The sequence below is a fragment of the Copadichromis virginalis genome, linkage group LG6, assembly GCF_057382275.1.
Source record: "Copadichromis virginalis isolate Kocher_CV1m ecotype Utaka linkage group LG6, C_Virginalis_male_GT1.1, whole genome shotgun sequence".
Lineage (NCBI taxonomy): Eukaryota > Metazoa > Chordata > Actinopteri > Cichliformes > Cichlidae > Copadichromis > Copadichromis virginalis.
This window is the reverse complement of record NC_140623.1, coordinates 34,923,487-34,945,928: the sequence shown is the minus strand read 5'-3', so window position 1 is coordinate 34,945,928 and position 22,442 is coordinate 34,923,487. Positions and strand designations below refer to the sequence as shown.

The window sequence follows — 22,442 nt, the reverse complement described above, 5'->3', positions numbered from 1 at the left end:
TTGTACGAAAACAACTAGCATAATGTAAATGTTTTAGTGAGGTGATCATTTAATCATGTTTAAAACTATGTTTGTACTTACAAACAATGTACAGAAAATAAAATACGAATTGACAAAGTGAAATCGTGCAGATATTCCACACAATACAGGGAGTGCAGAATTATTAGGCAAATGAGTATTTTGTCCACATCATCCTCTTCATGCATGTTGTCTTACTCCAAGCTGTATAGGCTCGAAAGCCTACTACCAGTTAAGCATATTAGGTGATGTGCAACTCTGTAATGAGAAGGGGTGTGGTCTAATGACATCAACACCCTATATCAGGTGTGCATAATTATTAGGCAACTTCCTTTCCTTTGGCAAAATGGGTCAAATAAGGACTTGACAGGCTCAGAAAAGTCAAAAATAGTGAGATATCTTGCAGAGGGATGCAGCAGTCTCAAAATTGCAAAGCTTCTGAAGCGTGATCATCAAACAATCAAGCGTTTCATTCAAAATAGTCAACAGGGTTGCAAGAAGCGTGTGGAAAAACCAAGGCGCAAAATAACTGCCCATGAACTGAGAAAAGTCAAGCGTGCAGCTGCCAAGATGCCACTTGCCACCAGTTTGGCCATATTTCAGAGCTGCAACATCACTGGAGTGCCCAAAAGCACAAGGTGTGCAATACTCAGAGACATGGCCAAGGTAAGAAAGGCTGAAAGACGACCACCACTGAACAAGACACACAAGCTGAAACGTCAAGACTGGGCCAAGAAATATCTCAAGACTGGTTTTTCTAAGGTTTTATGGACTGATGAAATGAGAGTGAGTCTTGATGGGCCAGATGGATGGGCCCGTGGCTGATTTGGTAAAGGGCAGAGAGCTCCAGTCCGACTCAGACGCCAGCAAGGTGGAGGTGGAGTACTGGTTTGGGCTGGTATCATCAAAGATGAGCTTGTGGGGCCTTTTCGGGTTGAGGATGGAGTCAAGCTCAACTCCCAGTCCTACTGCCAGTTTCTGGAAGACACCTTCTTCAAGCAGTGGTACAGTAAGAAGTCTGCATCCTTCAAGAAAAACATGATTTTCATGCAGGACAATGCTCCATCACACACGTCCAAGTACTCCACAGCGTGGCTGGCAAGAAAGGGTATAAAAGAAGAAAAACTAATGACATGGCCACCTTGTTCACCTGATCTGAACTCCATTGAAAACCTGTGGTCCATCATCAAATGTGAGATTTACAAGGAGGGAAAACAGTACACCTCTCTGAACAGTGTCTGGGAGGCTGTGGTTGCTGCTGCACGCAATGTTGATGGTGAACAGATCAAAACACTGACAGAATCCATGGATGGCAGGCTTTTGAGTGTCCTTGCAAAGAAAGGTGGCTATATTGGTCGCTGATTTGTTTTTGTTTTGTTTTTGAATGTCAGAAATGTATATTTGTGAATGTGGAGATGTTATATTGGTTTCACTGGTAAAAATAAATAATTGAAATGGGTATATATTTGTTTTTTGTTAAGTTGCCTAATAAGTATGCACAGTAATAGTCACCTGCACACACAGATATCCCCCTAAAATAGCTAAAACTAAAAACAAACTAAAAACTACTTCCAAAAACATTCAGCTTTGATATTAATGAGTTCTTTGGGTTCATTGGGAACATGGTTGTTGTTCAATAATAAAATTATTCCTCAAAAATACAACTTGCCTAATAATTCTGCACTCCCTGTATATGCAATGATCGATGGTTTCAGCTACCAAGTACTTAAAATACTTAGACGGTTTTTTGTGTTTATTTTCTTTAATTGCAGAGATTTGTTTAGGGCCTTGCTTTTAAGGCTAAGCTTCCAGTTTCTTGGCGGAAATGTTAAAATTATTTCGTCAGAAATGTTTTGCGTCATTCAACGTCACGCCTCCCATCCAATCCAGTGAGGCCGCCGCGTCAGCTATAGAATACCTGTGGGCGGAGAAGCGATTCCGGTTCCGGGTGTTTTCATATCCCAGTCGGAGGCGATCATACCTCTGATTATGCTATTTTATCGGAAACTTTTCTCGATTGACCACTGAATAAATTAGAATTCTTTTAATTAAGATTGCCCGATCAAAGCCGACAGCATGGCGACACGCTCGGAGAGAGAGAAGGCCCAAAAACTCAACGAACAGCACCAGGCCATCCTGTCCAAAATGCTGAGAGAGGAAGACAACAAGTACTGCGCCGACTGCGAGGCGAAAGGTGTGGTGTTCGTTTTGTCGGCGATTTTATTGTTTAACTGTACAAAGTTAGCAGTTTCACTCAGAATCAAACAGTAACGGTAACTAACAGTATAACATCCGCGCTTCTTAGCTTAGCTTAGCTAACTGGCCCAAGCTAGTCACCTGACATTCTTCCCTTTAAGCTAAACTAAGTGGTTAACCAGCATGCTAACTTCTCTAAAGCTACATAAGCTCCCCACAGGGCTTCTCCCTCGTCGCCGTATGCTTAGTTACCGGGATTTGCAAGCGGTAAACAAACTGTGTCAGGTCTTTCTAAGAAACTTCAGCCAACTTTTTTTTAAATTAGATCATTGACAAAGAATGTAGAACTTGCATCCTACGTTTCAAGTCACAACAAAGACTAGAATGTTTGAGTGTTTCTTCCGGCGTTTTTGTATCTTCACCTCCCAAACTGGGTTTAACTGTCATTAACAGGTCCAAGATGGGCATCCTGGAATCTGGGGGTATTTATCTGCATCCGATGTGCTGGCATCCACAGGAACCTGGGAGTGCACATATCCAGAGTGAAATCAGTCAACCTGGACCAATGGACAACAGAACAAATCCAGGTACTGATTTCTTGTTTTTCCACTTTTCCTGTGTGCATTGCTGAACTGACCTACCGGGCAGTAGCCCTGGGGGCTGAGAGGTCAAGGGACTCTGGGTCTAAGTCCCTCTGGACTGATTTGCTTACTGGCACAACATGAATACAAAAAATGCAAAACAGCTTAAAGGTGTACCATAACTTCTCTACACTGAAAATAAATAAAGCAGAAAATGTAAATGAACACAAGAACTGAATGCATTTCTCCTTTTTTAAATGTGACATTTAAATGTCTTTGCCAAGTATTCCGCTATTGGCTCTCTAATCCTTTTTTATGTACAGTAAGCATAAATATGGTTAGAAACTGTGAAATGTTTTTTTTGATTGGGCATATGTGTTCTCCACTAAATGTAACCTTCCTTGATGGTTCAGAGCTGTTACAATATTGCTGATTTTTCATTTGCACTTCAGGAAACTTGGCCAGACACAAAAACAGGAAATTCTGTTCAGTGGCTAAAGACATAATTTCTTGTCCATAATGTGGGTCAAGCTTTAATTTTCATTATGCACTGTCATCAGGACTATCAATACCCTTCATTTATGTCATTTAGAATTTACTTTAATAACCACTTTTTAAACTGCAAATTACTGTACAAGTGAACTTGCTGTCATACTAACAACTAGTTGACATTTTAATGACAGCTTCAAAATATCCAGGCTTGTGTTGTTAAATACTTAATTGCCAGGAATATTGAAGAAATATTGGTGTCAAACCTCAGTCAATGACTAAAACCAAAACTGATTGCAGTATTTTTAACCTTAACAATATAAACTATTCAGTCAAACTGCATAAGTTGGCTTATCACCTGGGGGCTATTTTCTCATATCTGAAAAGTGCCACATAAGGTATTGTACACCCATTTTTATCTGTTGTGCCATATTTGTTATGAGCGAACTTATCATGTGTTTAGTCAATTGATTGCCCCAATGAAACACTGTATCCTAACATTATCCATTTTGTTTACATCTTTGTCTTCTCTTCAGAGTATACAGGACATGGGTAATACCAAGGCCAGGCGGCTTTATGAGGCCAACCTTCCAGATAGCTTTAGAAGACCTCAAACAGACCAGTATCCTTCGCTTAGAGTAAATCCACAAATGTAACAAAAAAGTGCCATGCAGCATATGTTTAACCGTTTTTTCCCTTTTCTTGGAGTTACATTTTTCTCTTAACCCTGACCTCAGAGCAGTGGAATTCTTCATCAGGGATAAATATGAGAAGAAGAAATACTACAGCAAGAATGTGACCAATGGCACCAGTGTATGTATCAACTAAACATTTCATGAAATTATTCATTTATTGTACTATTTTCTAAGTTTAGTCTGTTCTTGGAGCAAATGTAACCCACATAATTTCCTTAGTTAATAATAAAGTATTCCGATTCTGATCTAGATCTTCATAATGTTTTGTACTCACTCATTCTTCTTTCTTTTATTCTTTTTTTATCAGCCAAAAGATGGTAAGAAAGAAAGGGAGCCCGACAGAGGAAGCAAGGTGTCATCTTACACCAAGGTAAGTCTCGCATGTATTCCAGTAATAATAAACCTGTCTCAATATGCCCTTTAGCATTGTTTTCTTATCCACACTAAGTTTGTTCTGCTTTTGAATTTTACAACCCTTTCATTTTTTTTAAAGAGTGAAGAGTCCAAGCCAGTTCCCAAAATCAGCCCTGCTAAGACTGCAGAACCCTCTGTGAACCTACTAGGCCTTGGTGAGTGTGAAAATGATTCAAGTTTAGCACCACCGCCAGAGGACATCCTTATTGGGGGATTTAGTGAGAGTAGAATGTGCTGTGGGAAAGTTCTGACTAATATATTGTGTACAGAATTAGGATAATTAATATGTCTGAGTTTGTTTTTATTTTTAAGTATAGATAAGTTTCCAAGGTGATATCTGGATGTAGTACATGACATCTAGCAATCAAAATACACTGTAATTTACACTGTAAAATCACTGTTTATGTGATGGTGATTACCTCTACACTTTGCTCAGCTCTGCATCTTGATGCTGTGGTGTTACCTGAGATTGTTTACTTTTTGGTTCAGCGTTAAAGATTGTCTCCACCCTTAGCTGTGCTATCTTCTCGTTTCAAACATGTGGCTCTGCATGTGTTTACCAAACAATGGAGGAGAGAGAAAGTACCATATTTAAAGGGTTTGGTTGCGTCAACTATCAGCATATCTGTAACACAGCAACTAAACCATCTCACTTGTAAATGATAGATAGCAACACCATTTGGTCTTCTCCGCTGTCTGTATCAACATTGCGCTGACGTCTTTTCAACACGCTGCTGTTACTTGTGGCTGTGATATTATTTCTGTTGCTTTCAATTTAAAAAACCACTGCAAGGTTTTTGAGTTGAAAAGAGGAAGTGCTTCAGCTGCTGCAGTAGACATGTAACTTCTTGTTTCTACTTTAAATCCTGATGTTTATCTAGAGTATAACTTTTGTTGGATCAGTATTAAGTAAGTGTAGCAGGAAAGAAAGAAGAAGGGGCAACACTGGATTGCACAACATAGATATCTCTGCCATCCTTGCACCAAGTATAGGTTTTCTTTTGGCTTGATTGCTAGATCACTTAAAGTAGGTCTTTTAGTACATGCAAGGTTTTCTGGCATGGATAGATTTTAGCAACTTCTTCCAAAGCGTTATTAACTAAGGCACTTTTTTTTTTCTTTTGTAGAATTTTTTTTCATTTATTAATGCATTTTTGACAACTTTGATTTCTCAAATGGTCAGAAATAAAGGAGAATGCATAAACACAAACATGTTTCCTTTACAGTATGAGGACAAGCTCTGTTTGCATAAATAGTCACTCCCCAAAAGCTCGTTCTGAGCCAAGAGGAACTCTGATGTGAATGGAAATGGAAGTTATGTATATTTTTCTGTCTTAATGTTCAGCTGTTTTGTTTGAACAGTGTGCGCCTTTGTCATCAAATTGTGATATCTTCACATTAGTTCTTGCTTTTAAATTTCTGTACTTTATTTTTTTCAGCATTATAGCTATGATCGGTTTTTGGTTCATAGGAATAATTCATTTTATTAAAGAGGCTTCCTTTATTTACAGTTAAAAGAAGATGCTGTTGTGTTTTTGACTGGCTTAAGGGTTGCTTGCATTATTTGGATATCATGTTTACTGTTATTTTTCTTCTGTGGCTAGTGAGCTAAATGGGCTAAGCTGATTAATTTTTTATTGCGCTAGCTGTTGTTCTCACTGCGTGGGCAGCTTTGTAGCTGTGGGAGGTTTTTACAGTTGAATATTTAAAAAAGAAAAGAAAACATTTTATGAAAGCAGTTCTGTTCACTTTTAACACCCTTTCTATGTCAATTAGCCTGTTCTATAAGGATTATATTCCTGAACTTTAAATAAAGATCTTTTAATTAATGCAGACCACAATCAGGAAATGGTCAGTGGGTAGTGGGAACTATTATTTCCTGATGTATTTTTTTTAAGTTCCACCTGTAAAACAAATTTTTCCTTCTTTCTGTCACAGACGCAGCAGCAGCTGCATCAGCTAACAACGGTAGCACAAGCACAAGCCAGAATAATGACCTGGATATATTCGGCCCCATGGTCTCCAATCCCCTGCCCTCATCCACATCCACAGCTCAGTTTTCTCAGGTAAAATTGAGAAAGCATTTCCCAGTTCAGATTTAAATCCAAATTCCGATTATTGCTCAGCAGGGCTTAACAGTCACTGTTGCCTGGTTGTAAAATTGAAATTAAATGTGCAGTAAAAAATAAAAAGGCAAATGATAACCATCAGCGTCAATAGCCCGCATGACAGTATCACCAGTGCTGAGAGACAGTGAGTTTAAATGAAAGAGAGGCAGAAACACACTTCAGAATATGAATGCAGTAAATCAGGCACTCTTGACTTAACATTGAAATGGGGCTTAATGCAGTGTTTACTTTTATTATCACTGCATTCATTAATTTTGATTAATCAAAGAATTTATCAGTTAGGTATAAAATTTAAATATATTAATACTTGGTCAATTTAATCAATAATTCTCTTTTGTTACCTATATTATAGAGATAAAGCCTTCAGGGGGTGTCGGCTACTAACATCTCACTAATAGATCACAGCTGAATCAGAGTAATCATGCAGGATAGGCCCATTTTGTATTTATGATCTACATTTATACATAGCTAAAAGAGGCCCCCCAACAAGACCGCCCAAACAGTACTGTTATTGAAGGATCTACTGCTGTTTGTTAATGGTAGTTGTCTGCTAATTTGTAAATTTTGTTTAGTTGCATTTGTACAGCACACAATAAAACCGTGTGAGCCATAGATTTGTCACAAAAATGGGTGCTTTTTTTGTCATCGGACTTTAAATCTTCTAAACATCTCAATCTCTTTCCTGCCTCCAGGTGAGCTCCAATAACTCGGCAAGCACTCCGACACAAGCTCCAGCACCTGGAGTGTCAGGAGGAGTAGCCAACTCAGGGTCATTACAGGGAGACCTCGACCTGTTTAGTGAGAGCAGTAGCACCACTAAAGCTGATGACGCAGCCAAGAAGCCCCTGTCCAAGGACTCCATCTTGTCTCTGTATGGGACTAACAGCATGTCCCAGCAGCCCCCCACTGGTAAGGATTTACACACAAACTGAAATAACACCAGTGCCATATTGTAAATTCAACCCTGTTACGAAGAAAAATCTATTTTATGTAGAAACAGTCATGCTTAAAACTTTAACCACAACTCTTTTTGACCTATGAGTCCTTTTAGTTTTTATTGGATTAATTAGTCTACATTGACAGCTTTCGTTTTGTCACCTAATAGATGCAATTCTTTCCCTGCCATTGATGAGCTAGAAGATGCAGAAACCCTGGATTCTTATTTGTTATTTAAATGCAATGCAGTATTTTAAGGTCATTGATCCACTGAATTGAAAATAAACTGGTTCTTATTTTTTTGTAAACTGCCTCCTTTTCCCTGCAGTACCTTAGCAACACACCAGAGGGCCACAGCCCACACTTTGGGAACCACTGCCCTTGACTAATACTTTGCTTGTTAAAGTAATGCAAATGTGGTGACATCACATGATCCACAAGGAACAAGGAGATACCTGTATTTTGCAGCTCAGTCTCACAGAGCTTTGCTGACTTATTTTCCTGCTTAACTAACAGACTCCTTAAAACACACAAGCAATTTTTCAAAACAGACCCATACCTCAAAAACTAACTTGTTTTTTTTATGTTCTTGCCTCCTCTCAGCTGGCATGTTCATGGGCCCCTCTCAGATGCAGTTTCCTGTCCAGGCAGCAGCTGGTTACCAGGCCTTCCCTGGTATGGGTACAGCCATGCCACCCACTACTGTCATGGGTGCCATGATGGCTCAGAGCGGTGCACCCATGATGGGGCCCAGTCCAGGAATGATGGTTGGGATGACGATGCCTAATGGCTTCATGGGGAACGCGCAAGCCACCGGTATGATGGGAATGGCCCCCAGAATGATGGGACCACAGGGTGGTGCAATGCCTACAGGCATGATGCCTGCTCAGGGCATGTATGCCATCCAGCCTGGCCAGCAGGCTCAGTGGAACATGGGTCAGGTAAGGAAATAGCTTCGCTGTACTGCAGCATTGTGTGAGGTTATTTAACAAGAGACCTCATGTTAAGACTTGTGCTACTGGTTTCAAGTATGTCACAGTCACAGGAGACTTTTTTTTCTCAAATGTGACCACACCCAGAAGAGTTGGTGCATTGCACAATAGTCCATTGTGAAGCCCTCTACTGTACACTTTGTAGAGATGGAGCATCCAGTATTCACTAGATGGCAGCACAAGCATGCAGCAGATTTGTAACTATGCACTAAATCCCTAATATATACTGTAAGTAGTTTAATTGTAAGTGTGGACACTCAAATTGAAGATGAACTTAAAGCAATCTGTACACATGCTATAAAAATTGCATGCTGTCTGTACACAATTATTTCCCATAATGCAGTGTATGCAGAAATTGTAGGAGCTGCTCACAGCTGTAAAGACTAATCTATTATTAGCATAAAACATTACATTATTTAGAGTTTTATTACAGTTAGCACGCAGGGTGGAATTGGGACACAGTCAGAACTTCAGTAATGAACTACTAGCGGGTGGATGGGTAGTAGTATAATGTTGTCCCAGTTAATCTTCAGTGATTATTTCTAATCCAGGCAAGGTGTGGTAATAAGTCAGATGTAGGTGATCCTGCTCTAGTGTTACTCACACTAACCTCTGTAACATCCCCAGGTGAACCAGCAGATGTCAGGGCTGACTCTGAATGGCGCGGGTGGTCAGATGGCCTTTGGTCAACCTCCGTCAGCTATGGGCGGGTGGGCTCCCACTGGTTCTGGCCAGACTCTGAGCACACAGCTATGGAAGTGAGCCTTCATGCAGGTCGGTGGTTGGGCAGAGTAAAAGTCGAGGTTGCAGGATGTGCTTCTCCGTACCTCACTATGAACTGATGCCCATTTCGATCACAGACCAGCCTTCAGAACATGAAAATTGTATCTCTTTTTTTTTTCTCTCCTTCTCCCTTTTCTGTCTCTCTTTCTCTCTATTGTGTGAGTGAATTGGGAGTCATACAGGATTACAGCCTGGCAGTTTCTGCCTGTCGTATGGTTTTTGATCATAACTTTTATTTTCCTTTTTTGGAAAAAATGACAAGAAAACAACAGTCCCATCATCAACATCGACATATCAGAAAAGCTGCAGGACCAGTTAAACAAGCTTTTATTGTATCACTGTATCATTATAAGATTATAGAACATTTAAATGAATAGTATTTAAAGGGAGAAGGGTATGACTATGAGGTCAGTTGACACTGCTCCCAGATGTACAGCGCTGTATAACCTTCTTTTAAAGTACTTGGTGGTTCCCCTATAAAATTAAAGTGATAATAAATAATTTCCTTTTACGTGTGTTCTGTAAAACAGATGTCAAAGTTTTTTTTTTATGTCTCAAATTGGTGAAATGTAATTGTTGCAGGGACACACCCACTTTTATTTCTCTCATTTGTCTAACATTCGATCTAGTTCTGCTGTGGCCCTAAAAATAAACACAGTGAACTTAATAATCTTCACAACATGTACCCTGGATGCATTCTTGTTAGCAGACTCACACAAAGCACTTTGGCCTTGTACATAGATGAAGCACGAGACTCCCTCTTCACAAATCCACTAGTCTGCATTCCTATTGTGCTTCTCGATCCTGGGACAAGCATTCAGGCCCAAAGTTCATAAAATCATGAACTAAACTGAAGTTCCTGATTTGATGTGTTTTTGTTACTTAGTCCTTACAATTTTAGGACACAGGTTACATTTATGAATTGTTTTCATGGAGGCAGTTGTTCAAAAAGCGTTGGTTTTTCACACTTGGGTGGGGTTACTGATTACATGCAAACTATTCCTGAGACCAACTGAACCACACCCAGAGCCACCCCTTCAAGCGGAAGAGTCACACGGGAAGAGAACATTGTCGCTGTGAAATACACATTTTTATCATCAAGATGGAATGAAAAATAGACGGTGGGTACTTTGCAAACCAAGAACATCCCCACGTGAGGTGGTTATAATTCAGAACCAGTAATGTACACTTCCATCTTCTTACTGAAGCAATACTTATTGAATATTCAAACTTGGCACAATCAGTTTTCTCATGAGTTGCTATGACCACGAGTCACTTGAACTCATGGTCACTGTGTCTTGATTCTAATTTTTAATAACCATAATTCAATATTTCAAAACCATGACAAAATATCCCACAAATATCTAATTGGATGAACTAATTATATCCAAAAGGTCATGTATCACAGCTTGACATCACATTGCTCTGCAAAAACATCTTTCGTAACATTATCCAGAACCTGAAATTGGGAATAGGATAGAAGGAATTTACCATATTTTACATTTGAAGTCATGATACTACCTACCTACACACGAGTTAACTCGAATTTTACTGCTTGGTAGAGACATGTAGCCTCTGGTTGCTATTCTAATTCCCAACATTGAGAGTATCTGACATTTAGCACAGCACAGCTCTCTAAAAGAGTATGTTGCTGCTGTCCTCTAGATGACAGTGTTGAGACAGTGGAAAGTTTTAGCTGGACAGAAGTATTTCACAGCGACTTAAAAAAAATGGGATTTAAGACCCAAACTACACTGCACCATAGTGCGGACCGAGAGTCCCTGTGGGCTGTGAACCAAAGGCGTTTTTCTGCTGTGAGTCACTCCTCCTCTTGTAGAGCAGAGTGGAAGAGGTTCGCTGGACTGTGGTTACATTATTTCAGTAACTTGTTCTCTGTGCACTGCTAGTAATGCCAACGCATTGTAGCCCTTCACTTGAGCTAGAGGCTTTTATTTAACAATAGAGCTCTGTATAGCAGCACAATGAATCTAAACCAACACAAAGCATCTTCAAGTAAGTCAAGTTAGAGCTTGTCTCCTGAACTTTGATGGATATTCATTTCAGCAACACAATGTAGATGTGACTATGCCATGCTCACTGTATTACTGTTATAAAGTTTAAGTTAGGTGCATGAGAGCAAGTCTCTCAGTAAAGAAGCAACTTCTTACTTACCAAAGTGTGGCGGTAACAAGCACCTGGTGGCAGTGTAACATTAATCTTTGTAATAGAAGGCCAAGTTATATGATAAGTCTTTGCCCCAAATCTCCTGTCTTACTGATAAGCTATGTGCTTACTATTCTGCGGATATACGCTCATGGTGTAATGTGTATTTACGTATTTGATTTTATTTACTTGGTAACTTGCTGAGTTTTCTCCCTTCCTAACATTGCTTGTGCAGTATTACATACAGTATATAAAGTTTTTTATATAGCTGGTGTAGTGAATGCTCTTTTGTTGAAGTTAATTTGTGGGCCTTGCAGGAGCTGGAAAATCATAGTCAGACTATGTGTTTACAGCCAGTAGGGAAAATATGCTTCAGTCTGCCTCAGAGTAGTTTTGATCAAGTGGTTTTTGTCTTTTTCATCCGGTAGTTATTCCGAGTTTTGTGTTTGTTAAATGGTATTTTAATTGTGTTCTTTTCAGTACACAAGACATGTCTTTTGTTTCTCCACCTATTGCATGCTAGGATGTGTTCCTCTACACATCCACCCAGCTTATGGGAAACTTTTAAAAATGGATGTGGTTTGAAAAATCAGTTTTACAGTCATTGGAGAAAAATGCTACAGGATCAAAGCTATTCTTTGGGATAAGCTCCCTCTTTCATAGTAGTAAACATTATTGTAAGCACAGCCTTGCCTAAATAGATGCATACTGGTCTTCACGCTGTGGCTTATCAAACCAGCTCTACCTGTTAAACAGCCACCATTCAGTTAAGTCGGAAGGATATGTGTCCCTGAAAGGTGTTCAGTGGTGAGAATGTGCTGAAAGCGAATACTCTGCTTGCACAGGATGATCAAAACACTTACAGAGGCTTGAAAAATAACATGCAGCTCATGCTTGGCAGGGCTTGAAAGCCCCTTGAATTTGTTTGGCCTTGTTCCACTCTATCTCTCAACTGTTTCTGCGCCCTGCTGCAACTCCAACCCAGTTTGAAAACTTTCACAGTAAGGTCTGATGCCATGAAGTGTTTGAGACCTTTAGCAAAGAGGTTAGGCATTCCTCTCAGCTTGTATGGCAAACTGTACAATGCTCCAGAATAGAGTCCGCCATCCGAGTGAAGAATGTTCCGGCTTTCACCAGCCCCTTAATGGACTTTTTGACCCTGAACCATTAACAGTGCTGCCAATTAGTACATCAGGCTGTTTCAGACATCTTTAATACTTAACTAAACATTTTTCTGATAGGAAAGGTTAATGTACTTTAGTTAAATTCCACATTGATATACAGCAGGCCTAGTGAAGTGTTGAATAAACTCTGCTTTCTTAGTATAATCTTGTTATCAATTGGGTCAAGAAGTAGTTTTGAAAGGTGCAGTAAAGCTTCTGTACTACGTCTGTGCTAAATGCCTGCTACCAGCCAGCTAACTTAGCTAAGCACAAAGACTGGAAACTGCTAGCCTGCCCAGTCAGGAAGAAAGCAAAGTGTTTTGTCCAGTGTGATGAATTGCTGTTGACTGTGGAAATTCAAAACTGTGCCAATAGATAAGCTGTTATTAAAAAAAAAGTATGACTACAACTAAAGGTTACTGTTGCAGTTTATGTTAAATGTTACATGCAAGGTATTGTGTGAAGTTTTCTTGTATGGATTAAGACACTAATCGTGATAACGCTGTTCTACCTTCTAGCTAATGTATGATGAAGGGTAGGTTACCGCCTGGATGGGGCACATCTGACTATGAAGCCAAGAGACACTTCATGCTCATACTTTGATGTGTTACTCATGAAGTAGGCCTGCAGTAAACAACTTTCTTTATGCTCCTATTTTTGTTTTTTTATCCTAATAGGGACCAGCATGGACTTCTTTTTAAAACCACAATAATATTTCCCTTGTAGCAAGTAGAAAACATAAGGGTTTAAGATGCTTCCAGATGTCTTCACTTTTCCCTTGAATTAACTTGAATGTTCATCTTTATAGTCTGTGATTCAGCGGATGGCGAAATTAGCTTAGCCTGGCACTCAGCACCACCTAAAAGCTGGGATGTCATTTTCTGTCTAAGTTAAATATTATACCAGATAAGTTGTTAAAACAAGTGGTGAACACAGCCAGAGATTAGTGATACTATTGCAGGGGATGAAACCACTGTATGATGTGGAAAGGTTTCTTTTACACAAAGACCAAATCCACTAAAGTATTCAGCCAATGCTGACTTTAACAATCAGTTCATTATTAGTTTGATTGAGCAGAATTTCTGTTATATGCCAAGTGTCTTCCTCTTTCACTCTACAAGCCCCAGGCTAGCCTTGAATGGCAAGCAGCCACAACAGTGGGAAATACAGAAATCCTGTTTGCAACTTGGCAGCGCTTTTTATGGGGTTCCTTTATGCAGCCACGTGCAGACAGTTATTAACCTGTTCATGCTGCACATGACATGACAGCTATTTGTTGTAACATTCATTATAAGGTGAGGCTCCTCTACAAATTAAACCAAATTGCTTAAACACTTCCTCTTCCAGTTATGTGGGAAAGTCAGTGGTTTATAAATCATTCATAAAATTGCAGTGATAATATATAATGTTTGGTCCTCTGTTATAAAGTAATTGGTTGTAAAGATTTCGGTCAATGTCATGGCCCACTTGTCCCAGATAATGGAGGAAACTTATATAGACTGAGGGTGATTAAAATTTTTGCAATTCAGCCTACAGCCTCTAGGATGGTACATCCATACATGCCATTTCCAAAAGGCAAGGCAAGTTTATTTGTATAGCACAATTCAACAACAAGGTGATTCAAAGTGCTTTACAGAGACATTAGAAACAAAAACAAATAAAAAGCATGATTTAAAATTGATTAAAACAAGCAAACAAACTAACTAACTAATTAACAAACAAACAAACAAAACAGTATATAAAATCAAAACAGATAAAATCAGAACAGTAGATAAAATCAGTAGTTAAATGTAAGTTTTGAAATTTAAGCTTAAAAGTGTGGATTTGGTGCTTTATTCAAATGCAGCTGAGAATAGGTGAGTCTTCAAACTGGATTTAAATAAACTGAGTGTTTCAGCTGATCTGAGGCTTTCTGGGAGTTTGTTCCAGATATAAGGAGCATAAAAGCTGAATGCAGCTTCTCCGTGTCTGGTTCTGACTCTGGGAACTGATAAAAGACCGGATCCAGATGACCTGAGGGATCTGGAAGGTTCATACTGGGTCAGGAGGTCACTGATGTATTTTGGTCCTAAACCATTCAGAGCTTTATAGACCAGCATCAGAACTTTAAAGTCGATCCTCTGACAGACAGGCAGCCAGTGTAAGGACCTCAGAGCTGGACTGATGTGGTCCACTTTTTTGGTCTTAGTGAGGACTCGAGCAGCAGAGTTCTGAATGAGCTGTAGTTGTCTGACTGATTTTTTAGGTAGACCTGTAAAGATGCTGTTACAGTAATCAAGCCTACTAAAGATGAATGCATGGACTAGTTTTTCCAGGTCCTGTTGAGACATCAGATCTTTTATCCTTGAAATATTCTTGAGGTGATAGTAAGATGATTTTGTTATTGTCTTAATGTGTTTTTCCAGTTTAGGTCTGCATCCATCACTACACCCAAATTTCTCGCCTGGTTTGTGGTTTTTAGGTGTATAGATTGAAGTTCTCTGGTGACCTGTAATCGTTTTTCTTTGGCACCAAAGACTATTACCTCAGTTTTGTTTTTGTTTAGCTGGAGAAAATTGTGGCACAACCAGTCATTAATTTCCTCAATGCATTTACCAAGAGCCTGTACAGGGCCTTGATCTCCTGGTGACATTGTGATATATATTTGTGTGTCATCTGCATAGCTATGATAGTTTATTTTGTTGTTCTTTATAATCTGTGCCAGTGGGAGCATGTAAATGTTAAACAGAAAGGGTCCCAAGATGGAACCTTGGGGAACTCCACATGTGATACTTGTCTGCTCAGATGCGAAGTTACCCATTGATACAAAGTATTTCCTGTTTTCTAAGTATGTTTTGAACCAGTTTAGTACAGTTCCTGAAAGACCTGTCCAGTTCTCCAGTCGTTTGAGTAATATGTTGTGGTCAACTGTATCAAATGCTGCACTGAGATCCAGTAAAACTAAGACTGACATTTTTCCACTGTCTGTATTCAGACATATGTCATTGAACACTTTGGTCAGAGCGGTTTCAGTGCTGTGGTTCTGTCTAAAACCTGACTGGAAGGCATCATAGCAGTTATTCTGTTTTAAGAAGTAACTGAGCTGTTGAGAAACTGCTTTTTCAATGATCTTACTTAAAAATGGGAGATTTGAGATCGGCCTGTAGTTGTTCATTTGTGTCTTGTCAAGATTGTCCTTTTTCAGTATAGGTTTTATTACAGCAGTTTTTAGTGATTCTGGAAACACACCTGACATTAAAGAAAAGTTGACGATCTGTAACAGGTCTGACTCCAAAGTCTTTGAGACCTTTTTGAAAAAACGTGTTGGCAGGACATCTAAACAGCAGGAGGAGTTCAGCTGACCTATGATGTCCTCCAGGTATTTGCTGTTAATCGGGTGAAACTGTTTCATGGTGTTTAAGCAGTTTTTCGGTGGACACAGTACATATTCTGGATCTGCTGTTGATGTACCAATTGCTTGTCTAATCTTTTGGATTTTTTCTGTGAAGAATTTGGCAAAGTCATTGCAGGCCATGGTCGAATGAAGTTCAGCTGCCACTGACACACGAGGGTTTGTTAGCCTGTCAACTGTAGAAAATAAGACCTGAGCATTATGGCTGTTTTTAGTGATGATGTCAGAGAAGTAGGACCTTCTTGCACTCCTCAGTTGTAAATTATAATTGTGAAGTTTCTCTTTATAGATGTCATAATGAACCTGGAGTTTTGTTTTTCTCCATCTGCGCTCAGCTTTCCTACACTCTTTTTTTTTCATTTTTCACTAGTGTGGAGTTTCTCCATGGAGACTTTTTCCTTCCAGAGATAACCTTCACCTTAATGGGAGCAATAGTGTCCATTTCATTTAACATGTTAGCATTGAAGCTATTGACGAGCTCATTGACTGACCCTCTGGACAGGTCAGGTGTTAATGGGAAGACCTGGTTAAAAATCGCACTACTGTGTTCAGTTATACACCATTTTGTGATCACTGCTGTTGATATATTTATGTGGGCTGAGATTTTACTTTCAAAGAAAACACAGTAAAGGTTTGCTGTGTCACCCAGCACAGTTTCAAGACTAAGAAGCACTGCCACAACCATACAAAATGACCTGCAGTTAGAGACCATTGTTTGGTCTGTTACCAGAATTGGCAGGTACATCCCTGAGCACATGCTGCATTAACAGGTCAGGAGAAGTTGTGGAGAATGCTCAGCTGCTTACATCATAGTTAGCTGGTTTGATGATGGGTCAGTGGATCAGAGCTCGACGGGCTAGACAACAGCCCCCCGACTGCCATTAGGGATCTGGATAAAATCCTTGGATCCATTGACACAACAAGGCCCAACCTCATGTGGCGAGAGTATGCAAGCAGGAGATTTCCAAGGTCAACATCCGTCGTCTCAATAGGAGCACCGACATTGTCAGGCATGCATATAAGCACATGGGGGCCATACAAACTACTGTGTACAATTGTTGCTACAATGAAATTCTGGCAAAATTGACTAGCCCGCTGCTTCATTTTTTCACTTTGATTTTCTTGGTGTCTTTGAATTCAGCCCTCTGTAGATTGATAATTTTCATGTACATCAAATGATGTGAATCATCCTCTTACCCAGTCCATGTCCGTATACACATCCAGCATGGTGTTTTTTTTCCCCATTGAGACCTGATTTTTGAGCAGTATAAAGGATGGGTCTAGCCACATTTTGTAGCCTTGAACTGACATTGAGCAACTTGTATAGCCACACGCTAAAGCATACAGTGCCTCATGTTTTACTGTTACTAGTTTCATAATTTACAAAAGTGTACCATGCTGCATTAGATAGTGATTGAGATCCTAAACTCTTCAGGAAAGTTTATACGGAAACGACAGCACAGTGGTGCAATGGTTAGAACAGTTGCCTCACAGCAAAAGGATCCTGGGCTGGAATCCACCAGCCAATTGGGGCTTGTCTTTATTAATCTGCATGTTGTCCCTCTGCCTGCATAGGTTAGTTCTGGACACTTGACCTTTCTCCCATAGTCCAAAAACATGTCTGTTAGGTTAATTTGTGATTCTAAATTGGCTGTAAGTGCAAATGATTGTCTACCTGCCCTGGACTGGGGATAGACTGGTGCTCTACTCCACCTCTGGGACTGCTGGGATAGGCTCCATCAGTCTTGAACTGGATAAGCAGTGAAGAATCAATAGAGACCATAAATCCTTCAGGAAAGTTTTTACAGAGTTTAAAGATCAAATGAGCAATAGGGTCATTATTTCACAAACTCCAGTGACTTTATTTTGCAACCAGAGGAGTTCCCCTTTTTCCAGTCAATAGAAAAAATGCAGGTTCAAAGCACTTAAGTGGGGGCTTCAAATTTCAGACCCAGATTAATCTTTTTAATGCATTTCAATCTTCACAAACGTTTTCAAGCACATCAGCTACTGCTGATGTGCTTGAAAGCAGTCATTTTAAGCAGTAATAGATGCAAAGGCTGACCTGCCCTAAGGTAACATTTGTAATGTAATGGTATGAGATTAGACCCTTTGGATTATTATTAGAACATGTGCATGTTAGGAAACTTTCTATTGTCTAAGTCTGAGACTCTTCAGAACTGCTGCTGGACCCTATGACACAGATTTTTGATAATGCACTACAAATATAAAAGTTGCTTGATGAAAAAAGAAAAACATCATAGCACATTTTAATCACTGAAAAAAACATACATTACAAATTGTCAGTCAGTTGCTTTCCAGAGTTTTCTAAAGATGGGTCCAGCGGGTTAGCAATAATCTGAGTAAAATAGTCTGGAGTTGGTTCAACGTGTTTTTATGACCTCTGCTGTGAATTTTTATCTTTATACCAGTGTGGACAGACTCTGATGTGCAACAAAAATGGGTCCAAATATGGGTGAGAGAATCTCCTTAGAGAGGGGTAGAAGTTGCAATTTAATCCACTTCTCTTCTTGCCAACAAGCATTACACCATCACTTGAGAATTCGCTCTAATTTGAGAGGCTGTGACTTAACACACACACACAAATAGGCAGAAATCTTGTCTCTCTTTCTTTCTTTCACACGAAACATACAATAAGCTAGCAGCAACCCCACCCTTAACAGTTTTTCATCATGACAGCCCACACTGGTCATTTGGCTTCCCTCAGACTTCATAAAAGGGGGCAGAGTTCAGTACTGATAGCACAGTGTTTGCACAATGACTCTCTTTGTTCAGTTAAAGGCTGTTTGTATTTCCACTCTGTGTTTCTGTCCTGGCCGGTGTGTGTTCTTGTTTCCAGGTGACAGTAGTTACACAGACTTCATATAAAAACTTTTGAAAACCCACATGGGGCAAGGATTAGTCAACCATCTGGGTGTGTCTTTCTCTGAGTAAGACTTGGGATCATTTGCTTCATTTGAGTTTCTTGTCATGTTTGAATTTTTCTAACATCAAGTTTGCCATAGATTTCTGCCCGGCTTCTCCTCTAAGTCCCAGTGCTTTCCACACTGAGCTGTTAACCATTGTTCACCCTTTCCTGAAAGCAGTGCTGTTACGTAACACAGATTTCCACAAGCCCATATCCCACCTCCCAGAAGTTATCGGTTGCCATTGCAACTGCATAAACAGAGCAATGTTATGGAGGGGGGAAAATGTATACCCTGAGTATGTTCTGAAAGATCAGTAAAGTGACAAAAACAACACAACTCTTATATTCACTGGCAGATTTATTTTTCAGAGACACCACACACACAAACACACACAGTACATCAGGAATTTCGTCTTCTGATTTGCAAACTTGGATCGTGAACTCTTAAACAGTTTTTTTTTCCAACATTTTTCAGTACAGTTTCCTCTCATTTAAAATCTTTTATTTGTGGGAGTATGTGTGTGTGTGTGAGTGTGCGTGTGTCTAAGAACAGCTTGTCCTGCCAGCTGGAGCTCCTAGCTGGAAGTGCACACAGTGGTGGTTGTGACTGTGGTACTTCAGCCCCCTGTTAAAAGAAGAAAAAAATTTTTATGCTGTGCTTCTAGCTTTTATTACAGGAACCCATCAAGTCTTCGTGGTATTTGTTAAATAAGACATTACTTACCTGTACTAATTGGTCTAACAGTGAGAAAAGAAGTACAGTGCAAGAAATGAGTGCATTTTCACGTAAGGAGTCTCAAAAGCACATTCACCTGTGTCTATCTGGACTCTTCTGATTCCAACAGGCTCCTGTAGGTTGCAATTTCCTGCTCCAGCCTTGACTTGATATCCAGAAGCATCTTGTAGTCCTGGCCCTGTTGCTCAATGCTGGCACGAACGTTGGCTAGCTCTGCTTCAAGCATGTTGATTTGGTTCTGGAAGCCGGCGAGCATGGCGCTGTATCGAGCCTCTGTCTCTGCTAACGTGTTCTCCAAAGCCCCTTTCTGTTAAAGTGGGAGGAAAAGCAGAATTAGGGCACACAAGTGGTGATGCCTAAATCATGTTATCTGTACGTGCAAACAATTCAGTGTGTTAGGTATATTTGTTCTTAGGTATATATGTTTTTCTATACTGTTTTATCTCTCTTTATGAAAGTATAAAAGGCAAATGCATTTAAGTGCATGTGTCTTTTTCTCCCTGAGTGTGTTTGTTGCAGGGAGTGTTCAGTGACTAACTCCAGCTGAGCACAGATAATCTGTGGGAGTACAGCTTCTGAGCCATCCAGTTCAGCATTCCTTCAGCTTTCTTTAAACTCTTTTATGTCTCCCAGAATCTGGACAGATGTCTGTGAAATGTTTTCCTGACCATGAGGCCCTCCCTCCTTCCTTCACTGCTCCAATCATTCTTATCTCGCTCACTCGCTCTCTCTCATTCTTCATTCTTGCAAAAAAACCCTTCCTTTCCTGCCCTCCCCTCTGCTCCACACCCTCTGTCATCGTCCCTTTCTTCATTTCTTTTACACAAGACAGCAATGTGGGGATTTTGATCATATAAGGCAATATCAGTGAGATGTGAATAGATGGTTTGGGGTTTCATGTTTTTCTTACCATACTAAGCTGAGACTGCAGCTCAATCTCCAAGCCCTGCAGTGTGCGCCGTAGGTCACTGATCTCTGTCTTGGACGTCTGGATTGTCTCTGTGTGGATGGTTATCTCTTTTGTCAGGGTTGCCGACTAAAGCAGGAAATAAAGACAAAGTTAGATGATAGTAGTTACTCATCTTGGCTTCAGAGATTGTATTTAATTACAGGATAGACTGCTGCAGGCCTAAACCTAGTCATTTGCAATGTGTGGGATATAATGACTTTGTTTATGTGAAAATCTTTTTACCTTGTCATTAAACCAGGATTCCTGATCGCGACGATGTTTATCGGTAATTGCTTCATACTGTGCACGGATCTCCTCCAGAACTTTGTTCAGGTCTTGCTGAGGTGCGGCATCTACCTCTACGTTGACATTGCCTGTAAGCTGAGAACGCAGTGCTGCCAGCTCCTGAACAAACAGAGAAAAAAGAGGGATTTAGATCTGTTTGATTGTTTCAGTTTATTCAGCTCTATAGAATAGATGATTCATCTAGCAGTGTGTATATAACTGATGGCTTGTAAATTCAAGATATCTATAAATCACCTCTGCATGATTTTTCTTCAGGTAGGCCAGCTCATCTTGCAGGCCTTCGATCTGCATCTCCAGGTCAGCCTTTGTCAGGGTGGTCTGGTCGAGCAGGCGGCGGAGGTTGGCAATGTCAGCCTCAACTGATTGGCGCATCATCAGCTCATGCTCGAATCTAATCATTTTTTAAAAGTAGAGAACACTGATATGAGACAACAGCTACTTTAAGCCATTGTGTTTAATCTTACAAGGACAGTCAGTCCACAAAATTATAACAGTTCTTGCTTACTTGGTCTTGAAGTCATCAGCAGCCAGTTTGGAGTTATCAATCTGGAGCAGGATGTTGGCATTTTCCATTGTGGCGGCATGGATCTTAAGAGAAGAACAACATTGTGAGTTAGTTTTGGTTACATCACTATACATTAGTTAGCTTAGGCTGGTTTTGATTTTGATCTGTTGCTAGCTTTGCATACTTATGTTAACTGTTAACATGCAGTTCCTCTGTGCTGCAACACCGTCTGAAGTGTTGCAGCTATACTAAATGATCACGCACAGTGTCACTCAAAATGTGTCAGTTTTCCTTGCTTAATTTGAGATTTTGGAATTAATACATATTTGTTAACTGTCCACTAAAACACCAAGTATTCAGTAGCACAATAGATTATGCAGTCTGTCATTATGCCTATCATGTATGTTGATTTTTGAAATGCTTCCTTGTTAACCATTTACAGCACAACAGATATTTGAATTTTCTGGTATTTAAGCAGTTAAGCTGGTACACACATACCTTGTCCTTCAGGCCGTTGATGATGTCCCAGTACTTGCTGTAGTCCTTCTCAGCTGCTGGTCCCTTCTTCTCATAGTACTCTCTGATCTGTTTCTCCAGCTTGGCATTGGCTGCCTCCAGAGAGCGGACCTTCTCCAGGTAGGAGGCCAGACGATCATTCAGGTTCTGCATGGTGGCCTTCTCGTTCAGGCGCACTGTTCCCTGGTCCAGGGCGCTTGACAGGTCAAAGCCACCGCCACCCATGCCCAGGCCGCCACCCATCCCCATGCCGCCACCCATCCCCATGCCTCCTGATGAGGACACAAAACGTGCACTGGAAGCAGAGATGCGAGGTGTTGATCTGAGGCTGAACCCAGACACACTATGGGCCTTCTGGGGAGCAGCACTTGATGTGAAAGTGCGGGTTTGTCTGATGATAGACATGATGGCTGTCTGCTGGTCAAGAGAGGACGCTAAAAAGAAAGAACCGTTACACAGCTGTAGACTGCGGCAGGACTCTGGGGTTTGATAGAGAGAGGCAGGCTGTTGATATAGTGCTGCTGGTGTGGGGCGGGCCTGAATGGGAGGGG

General features: G+C 40.3%; 2 protein-coding genes across 2 annotated transcripts; one reads left to right on the top strand and one right to left on the bottom strand.

Annotated features, from left to right (window-relative positions):
• The first annotated feature begins 1,893 nt into the window (after positions 1–1,893).
• On the top strand, positions 1,894–9,749 carry LOC146708309 (stromal membrane-associated protein 1-like). The gene is made up of 10 exons (XM_085460140.1): positions 1,894–2,212; positions 2,668–2,801; positions 3,821–3,906; positions 4,022–4,097; positions 4,287–4,349; positions 4,473–4,548; positions 6,332–6,459; positions 7,215–7,431; positions 8,062–8,399; positions 9,078–9,749. Exons 1-10 carry the CDS (start codon positions 2,095–2,097, stop codon positions 9,210–9,212), a joined length of 1,371 nt encoding a protein of 456 aa, XP_085316266.1. The 5' UTR covers positions 1,894–2,094; the 3' UTR covers positions 9,213–9,749.
• A 9,470-nt stretch (positions 9,750–19,219) lies between these two features.
• LOC146708308 (keratin, type I cytoskeletal 19-like) lies at positions 19,220–22,386 on the bottom strand. The gene is made up of 7 exons (XM_085460144.1): positions 21,874–22,386; positions 21,376–21,458; positions 21,105–21,261; positions 20,808–20,969; positions 20,526–20,651; positions 19,692–19,922; positions 19,220–19,504 (listed from the first exon to the last, which is right to left on the bottom strand). The coding sequence occupies exons 1-6, from the start codon at positions 22,294–22,296 to the stop codon at positions 19,698–19,700; spliced, it is 1,176 nt and encodes a 391-aa protein (XP_085316270.1). The 5' UTR covers positions 22,297–22,386; the 3' UTR covers positions 19,220–19,504; positions 19,692–19,697.
• Positions 22,387–22,442: the final 56 nt, after the last annotated feature.

Excerpts from the sequence above, each read along its gene's own strand:
- LOC146708309 (XM_085460140.1), top strand. The coding sequence starts at position 2,095 with ATGGCGACACGCTCGGAGAGAGAGAAGGCCCAAAAACTCAACGAACAG. Across the intron at positions 3,907-4,021 it reads AGAAGACCTCAAACAGACCA|AGCAGTGGAATTCTTCATCA; the intron begins GTATCCTTCGCT and ends CCCTGACCTCAG. Across the intron at positions 6,460-7,214 it reads CCACAGCTCAGTTTTCTCAG|GTGAGCTCCAATAACTCGGC; the intron begins GTAAAATTGAGA and ends TCCTGCCTCCAG.
- LOC146708308 (XM_085460144.1), bottom strand. The coding sequence starts at position 22,296 with ATGTCTATCATCAGACAAACCCGCACTTTCACATCAAGTGCTGCTCCC. Across the intron at positions 21,459-21,873 it reads TCAACGGCCTGAAGGACAAG|ATCCATGCCGCCACAATGGA; the intron begins GTATGTGTGTAC and ends TCTTCTCTTAAG. Across the intron at positions 20,652-20,807 it reads AATCCTGGTTTAATGACAAG|TCGGCAACCCTGACAAAAGA; the intron begins GTAAAAAGATTT and ends TTCCTGCTTTAG.